A 14121-nucleotide genomic window follows, 5' to 3' on the forward strand; every position below is an offset into this window, starting at 1 on the left:
AAACTTATTCTCCCTCTTCCCCATGTAAAATTAAATTATTTAGGATATATTTTTGGTTGTAGATAATAAAAATCAATTAGGTTTAAATACTAGAGAACATCATTTTATATTACCAGAAATTGCAAGGTAAGATTGTCCCAAGGTTGGCTAATTCTTTAGCTCAGTGTCATCAAGGATTTAAGTTCTGTTTTCCTCTTCATATTTGGAAGTGTGATAGTGAGGTATCATTAGCTTATTCTTAGTCTTTTGGTGTCTGCAAGTTGATTGCAGTTACATGTTTACTTGAAAATGTCACAGAATGAAAGCACAAATCATTTATAATTCCACTGCTAACGTGCTGATGTATCTGGTGAGTCAGTTTGTATAGGTATTTATACCAAACAAAATTTGGTCATACTATATATATACAGATACATCTTCTGTTTTATTTTCCTATTAAGATTATATCAAGAGGCCCTGGCTGGAGTAGCTCAGTGGATTGAGTGTGGGCTGCGAACCAAAGTGTTGCAGGTTTGTTCCCCTAATTTTCAGGGAACACCACTTTAAAATATACATAAACCTACCCACTCTGGGATTCAACACCAGGGCAAAAGCTAAAGGGGCGCCAGTCACATACAGGAAGTGGGTGAAGTTACTGGAAATAGGGCAAGTGCCAGGCAAACACCCAGAAGCCAGGCAGAAGCACAGTCACCTCTCCGTGCCCTCCCCTTACACAGAGCCACAGAACTACAAAGCAGTGAAGTGTACTGCTCCACCCTGATGGTTATCCAAGACTTCACCCCACACAATTTATAAGTGCCTTTTATAGGGAGTCAAAACAGCTCTACCTAATACACAGAAACAAACACAGGGAGACTGCCAAGTTGAGAAGACAAAGAAATATGGCCCGAATGAAAGTACAGAACAAAACCCCAGAAAAAGAACTAAATGGAATAGAGATAGCCATCCTATCAGATGCAGGGCTCAAAACACTGGTGGTCAGAATGCTCAAAGAACTCATTTAGTACAGCAACAACATAAAGGAAGAAATGAAGGTTATGCTAAGTGAAATAAAGAAAAATATACAGGGAACCAACAGTGAAGGGAAGGAAACGGGGATTCAGATCAACAATTTGGAACATAAGAAAAAAACATTCAACCAGAACAGAAAGAAGAAACAAGAATTCAAAATAAAACAAGGACAGTATAAGACGACTCTGGGACATCTCCAAACATGCCAACACCTGAATCATAGGGATGCCAGAAGCAGAAAAGGAAGAGCAAGAAACTGAAAACTTATTTGAAAAAATCATGAAAACTTCCCTAATTTGGTGAAGGAGGTAAACATACAACTCCAGGAAGCACAGAGTCTCAAGCAAGTTGAACCCAAAAAGGAGCACACCAAGACACAACATAATTAAAGTGCCAAAGTTTAAAGATAAAGAGAGAATCTTAAAAGCAGCAAGAGAAAGGCAGACAGAGACCCACAAAGGAGTTCCCATTAGACTATCAGCTGATTTCCCAAAAGAAACTTTGCAGGCGAAAAGGAACTAGCAAGAAGTATTCAAAGTGATGAAAAGCAAGGACCTATAACCTAGATTACCCTATACAGCAAAGCTATCATTTAGAAGGGAAGGACAGATAAAGTACTTCCCAGACAAGGTAAAGCTGAAAGAGTTCATTCATCATCACCAAGCCATTATTACATAAAATGTTAAAGGGATTTATTTAACAAAAAGAAGAAAATCAAAACTATGAACATTAAAAAAGCAACACAAAACTATCGACAGCTGAAACAAACAAACCAAAAAAAAAAAAAAGGCCAACAATCAGAACTGGAACAGAACCATAGGTATATAGATCATTCAGAGGGATATTGGCTGGGAGGGGAAGGTACACGTATTAAAAGGCATAACTGGTAGATAAATAATAGGGGAATATTAAGAATATTATAGGAAATGAAGAAGCCAAAGAATTATGTGCACAACCCATGAGCATGAAATAATAGGGGAATTCCTGGAAGAAACAGAGGTACCAGGTGGAGGGATGATACTGCTAGAGAGAAGCAAGTACCAGGCGGAGGGGAGCAGAGGGGGAGAAATTAAGACAACTATAATAACATAATATAATTTAAAAATATTCAATAATAAAAGCAGGTTATAAAATGATTATGTACCTTTTTCAAATAATTGTGCATATGAAACAAAAACATAAAAGAAAATTTATGAATATATTAACAGTTATCTCTAGGTAGTAAAATATGGGTGGTTTAATATTCTTTGTATTTTTTTGGATCTAATTTTTCCAATGATCATTACTTCAATAATCAGAAAAAATGATTATTTTAACTACACAAATTCTTTTGATACAATCTTTTTTTTTTTAAAGGTTTTATTTATTTATTTTTAGAGAGGGAAGGGAGGGAGAAAGAGAGAGAGAGAAATATCAATGTGCAGTTGCTGGGGGTCATGGCCTGCAACCCAGGCATGTGCCCTAGATTGGGAATTGAACTGGTGACCCTTTGATTTCGCAGGCTGGCACTCAATCCATTGAGCCACACCAGCTAGGGCTCCCTTCTGATTTTTATTCACCACATGTGAATGTGGGATTGTCTGTGCCCATTCTGCTACCACCTCCTCTTCACACCACTCTCTGTCTCCATGCCTCTCTGCCTTGTCTCTGTGTTTCTACCCCTCCTACCCATCTTGATGAATGTGGCTTCTTTAAATCCCGGGCAGTTGGACTTCCATACAGTTCAATTTTCTGACAGTTCTGGGTGTTACTTGTTTTGAGACTTAGTTGTAACTCTTTTTTGTGGTTGCATGAGGAGGTGAAGCATATCTATCTATGCCTCCATCTTGACTGGGAGTTATTGAATATTTTATATACCTGTTTTGTGATTCATACTCTTTTTTGGTTCTTCACTCTCATCCTACACCTGTGGCCTCATGAGGAGTTCCAGTTGAATGAGGCAGGGAAAACTTAGTCATTGTTTACAGTTAGTTCTACATCATATGCTGGTACCATCAATCTTTTTTTGGCACAAATAAGATAAGAAAGCATAAGCATCAGCCCTGGCTGGTGTGTCTTAGTGGATTGCGTGCTGGCTTACAAGCCAAAAGGTCGCTGGTTCGATTCCTAATCAGGGCACATGCTTAGTTTGTGGTCTGGGTCCCCTGGATAAGGGCATGCAAGAGGCAACTGATCGAAGTTTCTCTCACACATCAGTGTTTCTTTCCCTTCTTCCTCACTTCCCCTCTCTCTAAAAATAAAAAAAAACCCTAAAAATAATACTAAAAAAGGACCAGCATCAAAAGGTACAGCATTGGTGTCTGCAGCTTGGAAGATAATTGTGGGGCCTTTCTTAAAAAAAAAATCCTTCCCTGAAGATTTATTTATTGATTTCAGAGAGAGAGGAAGGTGAGTAGGGGAGAGAAGAGACTCACTGATGTGAAATATTTGGCACATACCTGCAGCTTAGGTATGTGCCTGACAGGGAATGGAACCCACATCCTTTTGGTATTCAGTGTGATGCCTCAACCCACTGAACCACCAACCTAGGACTCATGATTAAATCTTTATTGGTATGACTTGATTGGTAGTCCGCACTGTGTTATTCAGGCCTTGACTCACCATTTCTATCTGATGCCTCAGAGATTCCACTAGGCCTGGAAGTGGAATCCATTTCTGCTATCATCCCATTGACAATGCTTAGTTATGTGACCAAGCAGTTAGGGAAGCAGGAAAATAAAGTGTAATTTTATGTTCTGGAGGAAGGGGGAATACATTTTAATGCAAAGCTAACAGTCTCCTCCTCTCGTGTAAGACAAAACAAAGAAGTGTGCAGTTTGAAGCAAGTACACTGAAAATAAGAAAACAGGTGAAACTCGAGAATACAATGGATGACTGAAAATTACCCAGTCTCACTCAAGATTGAACGGTCAAGTTTGGTAAACAATCTAAGAATAGGTGGTTGTTCCATAGCCTTATAAAGAGCGTCTACAAAAAACCCTACATTTGATGTTTCAATGATAAAAGATTGAATGTATTCCCTCTAATGCAAGGAACAGCTACTTCTGTTTAACATTGGACTGAAGTTTCTAGCCTGTGCAGTAGAGCAAGATAAAGAAACAATCATTACAGATTAGAAAGAAAGAAGTAAAATTGTCTTTATTTACAAACAGTGTAACTTTTTAGGGAAGACTGATGTATTTGATTTAGCTACTGATTGATTGTCTTCATAGACTATCCAAAGGAATCTTACAGAAAAGCAACGACAGTGAATTTAGCAGTGTTGTAGAATTGAGAGGTCAGTGTTCAAAAGTCAATTGTATTTCTATGTGCTTGCAATGAATAATAGGCAGTTGAAATGATAGAAACAGTTCTCTTCATGATACAATTAAAAAGTATGAAATATACAGGTATAAATATAGTGAAGTGTCTGCAACCAGCATATGAAAATTAAAAAGCTTTGCTAAGGAAATTTAAAAGAGACCTGAATAATAGGAGTTAGTTATTGTGTTCATGGATTGGAAGTTAACATTGTTAAGATGCAAGTTTTCCCCAAGTTTGATGACATATAACTTCAGTACAATCTCAGTCAAAATTTCATCAGGCTCTTTTGTTGAAATTAACAAGCTGATTCTAAAATTTATATGAAAGTTCAAAAGAATTTGAATATCCTAAACAATCTTGAAAAAGAAAAAAACATTTGGGGAACTTGGAGTACCTGACTTAAAAACTTACAAAAGCTATAGTAGTCCATAGAGTATAGTACTAGATGAGGCTCAAGAGATATATCAATAGCTTTGACGAGTGGCTCAGTCGGTTGGGTGCCATCCTATGAACCAAACTGTCACTGGCTAGATTTTGGTCAGGGCACATGCCTGGTTGCAGGCCAGGTCCCCTAGTTGGGGGTGTGCTAGAGGTGAACTGATCAATGCTTTTCTCCTTCACTTTCCCCCTTTCTTTCACTCCCTTCTCCTCTCTCTAAAAATAAATAAAACTTAAAAAATAGTAAAAAAAAAAGGGCTATATTATTAGAACCCAGAGGTGTCTAGAAGTAGCCCCACACTCATGCAATCAATTGATTATTGAGTAAACTGCCAAGATAATTCACTGAGGAAAAAATAATCTTTTTGACAAATGATGGTAGAATAATTGGATATCTATATGCAATGAAGGAATTTGACCATTATTATAACTCACACCATGTGCAATAAATTAATATGAAATACACCATCAATGTAAATGCAAGAGCAAAAATTATAAAACTTCTAGAAGAAAACATGAGAGAAAAATTTTAGTGGCCTTGATTAAGTTTGGCAAATATTTTTAAAAATATGACATAAAAATCATTAAATATAAAATAAAAATTGATAAGTTAGATTTCATCTATAGAAAAACATTTTATTTTCAAAGACTTTGAAAATCATGAAATGACAAGCTACAGACTGAGAAATATTTGCAAAGTCTGTCTGATAAGAGGCTTATGTAAGGAACTCAGTAAGAAGGCAATCAACTTAGTTAAAAAATGGGTGGAAGATTTGAACATTTTATCAAAGAAGAATTAGATGGTACATAAGTCCTTTAAAAGAGGCTCAACATCATGATTTGATGGGGAAATGGAAATGAAAACCACAATGAGATATCACTGTATACTTACTAGAATGGTTAAAATTAAAACGACTGACCATACCAAGTGTTGTCAAGGATGTGGAGAAAGTAGAACTTGCCTACGTTGCTGGTGGGAATGCCACATGGTACCACTACTTTGGCAGTTTCTTACAATGTTAAACATATACAGTACTTAACTTACCATGGATGTAGCAGTTCTCCAAGATATTTACCTAGGTATTGCCCAAGAGAATTGAAAACATATTCCTACACAGACTTAGACTAAAAATGTTCATAGCAATGTTATTTATGGTAGCCCCAAATTAGAAGCAACCCAAATGTTTATCAGCTAATAAGTGGATAAGCAAATTGTGATAAACCCATACAATGGAATACCACTTAGCAATAAGGATGAATTTCAAGAGCAATATGTTAAGTGAAAGAAGCAAGACAGAGAAGACTATATACTTTTGATTCCATTCATAGGAAACTCTAGAAAAAGCAAAACTGTAGTGCAGAAAGAAAATCAGTGGTTTTCCAGGGTCAAGAGAATGGGGAGGGAGTTGATTGTAAAGGACATGACGTGTAAAAGTTCTTTATCATGCTTCTGCTGGTGGTTACACTACTGTATACATTTGTTAAAATGCATTGAGTTGCATGCTTAAATTTTCTTTTTAAGTATTAAGTATGTATTTTTCTTTAAATATATCTCCTGCTTGAGTAGTACATATGGGCAAAGTTACTTTCTCCCAAGTAATTGATACTTCATACCTTTGTTTAGTACCTTTAAGTAATAAATATGTATGTACTTACTATAGATATGATTTTATGGGCAAATAATGTGTAAATATTCTACCCATAATTTAAATTTTCCAAAAGAGCTTTTTAAAAGAAAAGCACATTGTAGATTTTAAAAGTCTTTGTATCCCTCTGCCTCTAAATCATTGTTAAGCTTGTTCTACTAGGAATCTCATGTTAGAATTTTCTCAAAAGTGGGAATTCTACAGCAGAGTGCCATTTCAGAAACAGACCATTCAACTCTCACCCCCAATGTCCATTGCCTATCCAAATAGTTAAACCAGGTCAAAATAGTCCATTAGAATTAGTTTTCAATATATGAGGCCATTATGTTCCTCTAAGATATAAATAAACTAAAACATGAAATACTGAAATCAAAACAAAAGATATTCGTACTTGAGGCTAATTATCGTACAGATTGTTAGTTCCTTGTTGTATCCCTCTTTCTATAATGTTAATAAAGGGGATATTTTTACTGCAAGGAAAATTTTTTTTATATCACTAGCCATAAATTTTTGCCTTTAGTTATCATAGAAATGCTGCCTAGTGTCATCATCCATGTGGCATAATCATTTTATGTCCACAATTCACTTCTGTATTTACAGAATTTTCATGATCTACATAAGTATATCTATTGGTGAAGGTTTAACTTCATTAATGCACTAGGTGGTAAGGTACCACCTGGTATCTGTGATATCTGATGTTTTGCAGACAGCAATTTAGAAGAGATATATTTTTAATTACCTTTTCATTTGAGTCACCTTTTGTAAGAAATAATAACTTAGACATTCTAAGTCTCTAAAGCAGATTTTCTAGTGCACTCATAGAAATGGGTAGACAGTAAGATTGTGAGAAACTACTTACATGTCCATATCCTCTTGTAATTTCTGTACTATTTTGGCCTTCCAGCTGCTTTCCTTTGCATGCAAAAGTGGCCTGGATGAGATAAATGTTTTGCTTGACTTCTTTGATGTCCTGAGCTTTCTGTAGTTCTTTATTTTTCTCCAACCTGTTAATTATAAATTTAGTTTGATGTTTCTGTTTGATCTCTTTGACTCTTCATTGTGTCAACTCATCATTTGTTTCATTCCTTAGCTCTCACTGGTATTTGACAGGTTCATTTCTGTGTTTTTCAAATTCAGATGAATCATCCATTGTTAGCTGCTTTACAGAATGCTTTAGTCCACCTGACCTTTCGAGGATTGTGTTTTTTTGTCAAGTTTTTATGACACGTGGATTTACAAAACTGGAACACTTTGCAGTCATGGACAAACATGCAATGGCTGGGATAAATGGGCCCCAAACACTTCATGATACACATTTTGAACTCATGTGGAAACCCATCACCCAAATACCAAGCTTGAAAGGAAGGCATACTTAAGTATGTTGTATTTTATATATTTCATACTTTAATAAAGCTGCCCTCTCCCTTCCGCAGATGAGGTGGTCCTTAGCCACCTCCAAAACTGGCCAATGACTTTTAGTTTTTATTTTTTAATATTGTTACAGATTGTAATTCTATTATAATTATCCTCATTGATGTTTGCATTGTCCCATCATTGGCCTGTATAGCAGCTTATTGCCGTTGATTACTGAGTCCTTTTGACCTGACCCTAGAGTGGTCCTTGTTCCTTCCACATTCTTTGTGATATACATGTTCCAAGTGTATCTTGCACATCTTTTGTTCTAGACCTGTAGCCATCTAGGAGCCCTGATTTATTGCTTTGGAGAATAATATGAGAGATCACAATTTGAATAATAAGGGGTGCCGCATAGCTGTTAGGCAGTCGTTGTTTTTAGATCTTTTATTTTCTCTTTCCCTCTTCGGCTTACTAAAGTATAATTGACAAAACTAAGATATTTAAAGTTTACATTGTGATAATTTGATGTAAGCATACGCACATTGTAAAAGGATTTCTCCCATTTAGTTAACACATTCGTCACCTCACATGTTTATCTTTCCTTTTTTGGTGAGAACATTTAAGTTTTACTCTCTCAGCAAATTTCAGTTATATAAAACGATGTTATCAACTATAGTCACCATGTTTTATACAGTTAGGCCTTTTCGTTGGACAGAACTAGTATATTGATTATATGAAAAAATACAAATTGGGTTCAAACTGATGCTTTCAGTTTAGATCCAGAGCTACAGTTTTTTTCTTAACTTTGTCTTACATCAGAATTTCTTTTGAACCATGCCAGAAATCTCAGTTCTCAATGACAAAACATAATGAATGACTTCCTTTATCCCACACTACACAAACAACAGTCTCAGGATAAAAATTCTGAAACTACCATTAGGAATAAAATCATTGAAAAACAGTTTCAGTTTTTTTTCCTCCTCTTTCAATTATTTTTTGTCCTCAGGATTAAATCCCATTATGAGTATACAATCAAATTCCTGTGCTTTGAAGTCACTTTTAGAATGTTTCCTCTCTGGTTAAGCCACTAATTGGATGCATAGTTAGGCTTGTTGATTAATTTTATATTTAATTTTGGGGAATTACTTTTTAAGTTTTCATTTTGTTTCATAATTGTGTAAATTATTTACACAGTTCCTAAAATAAATCTACTAAACAGGGTAATGCTTAAAGAATTTTATCCATGTTCCTTCCAATTTAAGCGCTCACCCTTATATAATTAAAAATAAAAGTAGAGGTTTATTCTTTCTTGAAGAATATAAGCATATATTTTTCTGTCTTTCCCCCTTTCCAATTCTGTAAACATCTTTTTTCATGTTGTTTTTTCACCTTAGCAATATTCTGCAGATCATGATGTAGTGGTAATAATGATATTTCTCGACATTATTTAGTATAGTAGTCCCCCTTATCCACAGGAGATATGCTTCAAACCCCCAGTGGATACCCGAAACTGGGGATAGTACTGAACTGTATATGTACTATATTTTTTTCTATACTACATTTATACCTATGATAAAGTTTGATTTATAAACTAGTTATAGTAATATTAACAATAATAGAATAGAACAATTTAACAATATAGTATAATAAAAGTTATGTCAGTATGATCTCTGTTCATGTCTTCCACTCACAAATTTAATGCCTTTTCCAGCTTAACTAAGTACCTACCATGTACTGTGGCCATAAATTTTGCAGTTTGAGGTGCTGTAGCAAAACTAACATGAATTTCCTTTTCCTTCTTGAAGCACAGTTTCACAGATAGAAAAATCATTTGTGCTGTAGATCTTAGCAGCCTCAGCATACAGATTTTATTCTTACTAGGTCAAGAACTTTCTACCTTTTCACTTAAAGGAAGCATTTTATGGCTTCTCTTTGGCATATCTGAATTGCCAGCATCACTATTATGCTTTGGGTCCATTATTAAGTAAAATAAGGGTTACTTGAACACAAGCACTGCTTGTGAACTGTTAGGTCTCTTTTTCATTTCTCTCTTCATTGATTCTTGGCCTTTCTTCATTTTCAGATAATTAATGATATTTACCCTTTGTGATATAAGTTGCTTCCCCTCCAGCCCCCATAGTTTTATCACTTGTCTTTGAACTTCACTTGAACTTTGCTTTGAACTTTGCTCACCACCTTACTCTGAGTTAGTATAGGAGTTTGGGAAGAATGGGTGAGTAGAGGGTTGGGTTGTAAGATTAACAGTTTTTGTGTAGATGAGACTCTTGATCATAATGGATAACAGAAAGGTAGGATTTCTAATGGTGATTAATGTAAACAGGAATATAAGGTAGAATGAATTTAGTCTATATCATTGTTAGTGGGTGTTAGGATTTTTTGTTAACATCAGGTAAGTAGAACCTTGGGATGTAATCAGATGGTGAGTCAAAGTTCAACAAAAGACTGAAAGGGAAGTGAAATAGAGAAGTTTTATTACTTATAGGTTCTGGAGGAGGTATACAGTATGCCTTGAGGATATACACATGGGGAGATTAGTGCAGAGTGTGTACAGAGTATCAGCAGCAGGACTTGGGGCAAATGCCTTCAGTTAGGGTCTGTGGGTAGAGTGCTTTGGGGTTCCTGGGCTAAGGCTGGATTGGTCAATTCAAACCAAAGAGAGCAGGTTTTTGATAATCTCCAATGGTGATGGGGTCTTATTTAAGGGGAACAAAAGGGGAAAGAGCTGGGAGGCAGAAGAGACAAAGGGCCTTGAGGGGGGGAGTCATATCAAGAACATGTTTATTTATTGTACTACTTTGAAGCTTAAAGACACTGTTGAATGAGTAGTGAAAGTGGACATTTTTGTCTAGTTCCTATTTTAGTGGAAAGCATTCATTCTTTATAACTCTTGAGGGCTGTTATTGAGGGTATGTGCTTGGTGGAGGAGCTAGTGTCAGTTCAAGAGCCCTTCAGGCTCATTAGACACACCAAATAGATGCCAAGGCAGCAGTATTATGAACTCGTTTAGCTAAAATCTCAACAGTGGGTTGGGAGCTTGGGCTAACATCAGGTCCTAAAGATGAAATGCAAGAAATTGATGATTATGGGACTTGAAGCAACTTGGCACCAAGTGTTACAGTGTGCCTCTGATGTCAGTTGCTTGGTGGCTTCTTTAGTGCACCCCAGTGGATGGGCAACTCAGGAGGAAGTAGTTCACATCTGGCTGATAGGGATTTCTGCCATGGCTTTACAGGTGTCCTGAGACTATCAGATTGGCCTGGTAAGTTTTTTGATTGAGTTGGGTTTTTTTTTTTATAGAATATGAGTTTAATTAATGTTAAGTATGGGTTGTTTTTCTTATTTCAGGCTACAGACAAGAGAAAAGCTTTAGAAGAGACCAAAGCCTACACAACCCAGTCCCTAGCTAGTGTTGCTTATCAAATAAATGCATTGGCCAACAATGTACTCCAATTGCTGGACATCCAAGCCTCTCAGCTTCGGAGAATGGAGTCTTCCATCAATCACATCTCCCAGGTAACAACTTGTAAACAGCTTTAAATTCACATTTAAGCAATTGGCAGCATTTGTCAAAGGAGTAGATAGCCTGGATATATGGATTCCTTATTCATCTTCTTACTGATTGACTATGGTTATTACCACTTTCAGCTCTAGCTTTGCGTTCAGTATAAGCCTACATTTTAACCATTTTTAAGTGTATAGGTCAGTGGCATTAATTATAGTCACATTGTTGTGCAGCCATTACCACTTACTCTGTTCCTTTTAAGACTTTCTTGAAGTAAAATAATTGCACACAATTAAAGCCTATAGTTTTATAAAATTTGGTATGTACATTATCTATGAGACCATCAATACGTTCCAGATAATAAACATTCTCCCAAAATTTCCTCATACTCCTGCCCTGGAACCTGTGAACCAAAGGGTCACCAGTTCGATTCCCAGTTAGGGTACATGCCTGGGTTGTGGGCCAGGTCCTTGGTTAGGGGTGGGGAGGCAACTGATCGATCAACTGATTGATGTTTCTCTCTCACATAGGTATTTCTCCCTCTCTCTTTTTCCCTCCCTTTCCCTCTCTCTGAAAATAAAGTCTTTAAAAATAAAAATAAATAAATAAAAATTTTATTTATTTATTTTTAGAGAGAGGGGAAAGGAAGGAAAGAGGGAGAGGAACATTGGTGTGTGGTTGCCTCCTACACATCCCCAACCTGGGACTCAGCCTACAAACCAGGTGTGTGCCCTGACTGGGAATTGAATTGACAAACCTTTGGTTCGCAGGTTAGCACTCAATCCACTGAGCCACACCATCCAGGGCTAAATAAAACCTTAAAAAATTTTTTTTGTAGTACTCCTCTGTTACCCCTCTTTTCCATTCCCTTTTCTTAGGCTTTCTGTCACTATGGAATAGTTTACATTTTCTAAAATCTTATATGAATGGTATATACTATTTTTTTGTCTGGCTACTCCCCCACCCCTTTTTTTTTAAATGATTGGGCAAGGTTTATTTGAGGAATGCAAAGATTTTTCTAATAGTGAATAGCCAGTGTAATTCACTAACTTAGTCACATCGTTATTATTTTTTGTTCTGGCTACTTTCAATCAGCATAATTATTTTGAGATTTATCCATGTTGTATGTAAAAATGGCTCACTTTTTATTGCTGAAAACTGTTCTGTTGTTCCACATTTTTGTTTATCCACGTGTTGATGGACATCTGGATTGTTTTCAGGTTTTGTCTATTATAAATGAAACTGAACATTTGTGGAAAGGTCTTTATATGATCATTTGTTTTTATTTCTCTTGTGTAAATTAAGTACCACTGAATGGAATGGCTGTAGATATCTATTTAACATTATAACCAAACTTATAGCCAAATGTTTTCCAAAATGATTGTATGATTTTACTTTCCCACCTCTAATAATGAGAGTTCTAGTTGCTTCACATTCTCACCAGCACTTGCTCTGGTCAATTTTAATTTTAGCCATTCTAATAGGTGTGTAGTAGTGTCTTATTGTGGTTTTAATCTCCCTTTTCTACTGATAAATGATGTTGAACATCTTTTCATGTGGTTTCTCTTTGGATTTCAGTATTTAAGCCTTGCAAATCTTTGTCGTATTTATTCCAAAGTATATGCATTTTTTAAACGCCTTCCTACACCTTTATTCATGTTCCCAGAAACAAACACATGTAGGACTTATTTCATATAAAACAGAATCATATACTTTAATTTACAATTCGATTTTCCCATTGAGAAATATATATGTGCATCCTATCAGAACAAGACATAGCTCATACACATACATTTATTTATTTATTTTATTGTTGTTCAGTTAGTTGTCCCAATTTTTCCCCCCGTTGCTGTCCTCTGTCCCGCCCAACCCCCACTCCCAAAGAGATTCTCAACCCATCATTCCTGTCCATGGGTCCTTTGTGCATGTTTCTTGACTTGACCTTTCCCCGTATTTCCCCCGTTATTCTCCTCTTCCCTCCCTTCTGGTCACTGTCAGTTTGTTCTTTATTTCCATGTCTGTGGTTTTTTTTTCTCTTTTTTTCTTTTGTTGATTAGGTTCCACATATAGGTGAGATCATATGTTATTTGTCTTTCACTGCCTGGCTTATTTCACTTAGCATAATACTCTCTAGTTCTATCCATGCTGTCACAAAGGGTAGGAGTTCCTTCTTTCTTTCTGCTGCATAGTATGCCATTGTGTAAATGTATCATAGTTTTTTGATCCACTCATTTATTGATGGGCACTTAGGTTGTTTCCAGCACTTGCTATTGTAAGTGTATGCATTTTTTATATTATTTTTACAATCTCAACTTGATTATTTCTTGTTTATATTCACAGAAATGCAATTGATATTGATATACTTTGTGTCCTTTTTAGAGTCATTAATAGTTATAGTAGTTACTGTGTAGACTCATTGGATTTTATATTATACATAGAAGATCATGTTTATTAAAAAAGTTTCGCTTCTTTCCCCTTCTATTTTTCTTGCATTTTCTTTTTATTTTTGCCTTACTGAGCTAGTTTGAAGCTTCAAGACAATGTTGAATGTGAATAGTGAAAGAGGATGTCTTTGTCTTGTTCCTATTTCAGTGGAAAACATCAGTCTTTTACTATGATTATAAGTCTATTGGTTTTTCAGAAGTATGCTTTAGGCAGAAGTTGCTTTCTGGTGCTAGTTTGCTGAGAGTTTTTATCAGATATGGGTAATGGGTTTTGTCAAATACTTTTTGTGTCTGTTGAAATGATCATGTATATATTTTTTGGTCCGTTAATATGGTGAATTACAGTTTTTTTAATGTTAAACTGGCTTTGCTTTCCTGGGACAAACTCTACTTGATTGTG

At 35.8% G+C, this 14121-nt stretch overlaps 1 protein-coding gene and 1 pseudogene across 9 annotated transcripts in view; one reads left to right on the forward strand and one right to left on the reverse strand.

The window, feature by feature from the left end:
- ABI1 (abl interactor 1) overlaps nucleotides 1-14121 on the forward strand; it is a 118811-nt gene that overhangs the window by 35582 nt on the left and 69108 nt on the right. For all 9 annotated transcript variants that reach the window (XM_045857738.1, XM_045857741.1, XM_045857740.1 and 6 more), the window contains exon 2: nucleotides 11121-11288. In XM_045857738.1, the coding sequence (XP_045713694.1) occupies nucleotides 11121-11288 (168 nt within the window). The remainder of the gene's footprint in view (nucleotides 1-11120; nucleotides 11289-14121) is intronic.
- LOC123831030 lies at nucleotides 7254-7705 on the reverse strand (annotated as a pseudogene).

This window comes from Phyllostomus hastatus, unplaced genomic scaffold (assembly GCF_019186645.2).
Source record: "Phyllostomus hastatus isolate PE091 unplaced genomic scaffold, TTU_PhHast_1.1 phas_scaffold_1674, whole genome shotgun sequence".
Taxonomy (NCBI): domain Eukaryota; kingdom Metazoa; phylum Chordata; class Mammalia; order Chiroptera; family Phyllostomidae; genus Phyllostomus; species Phyllostomus hastatus.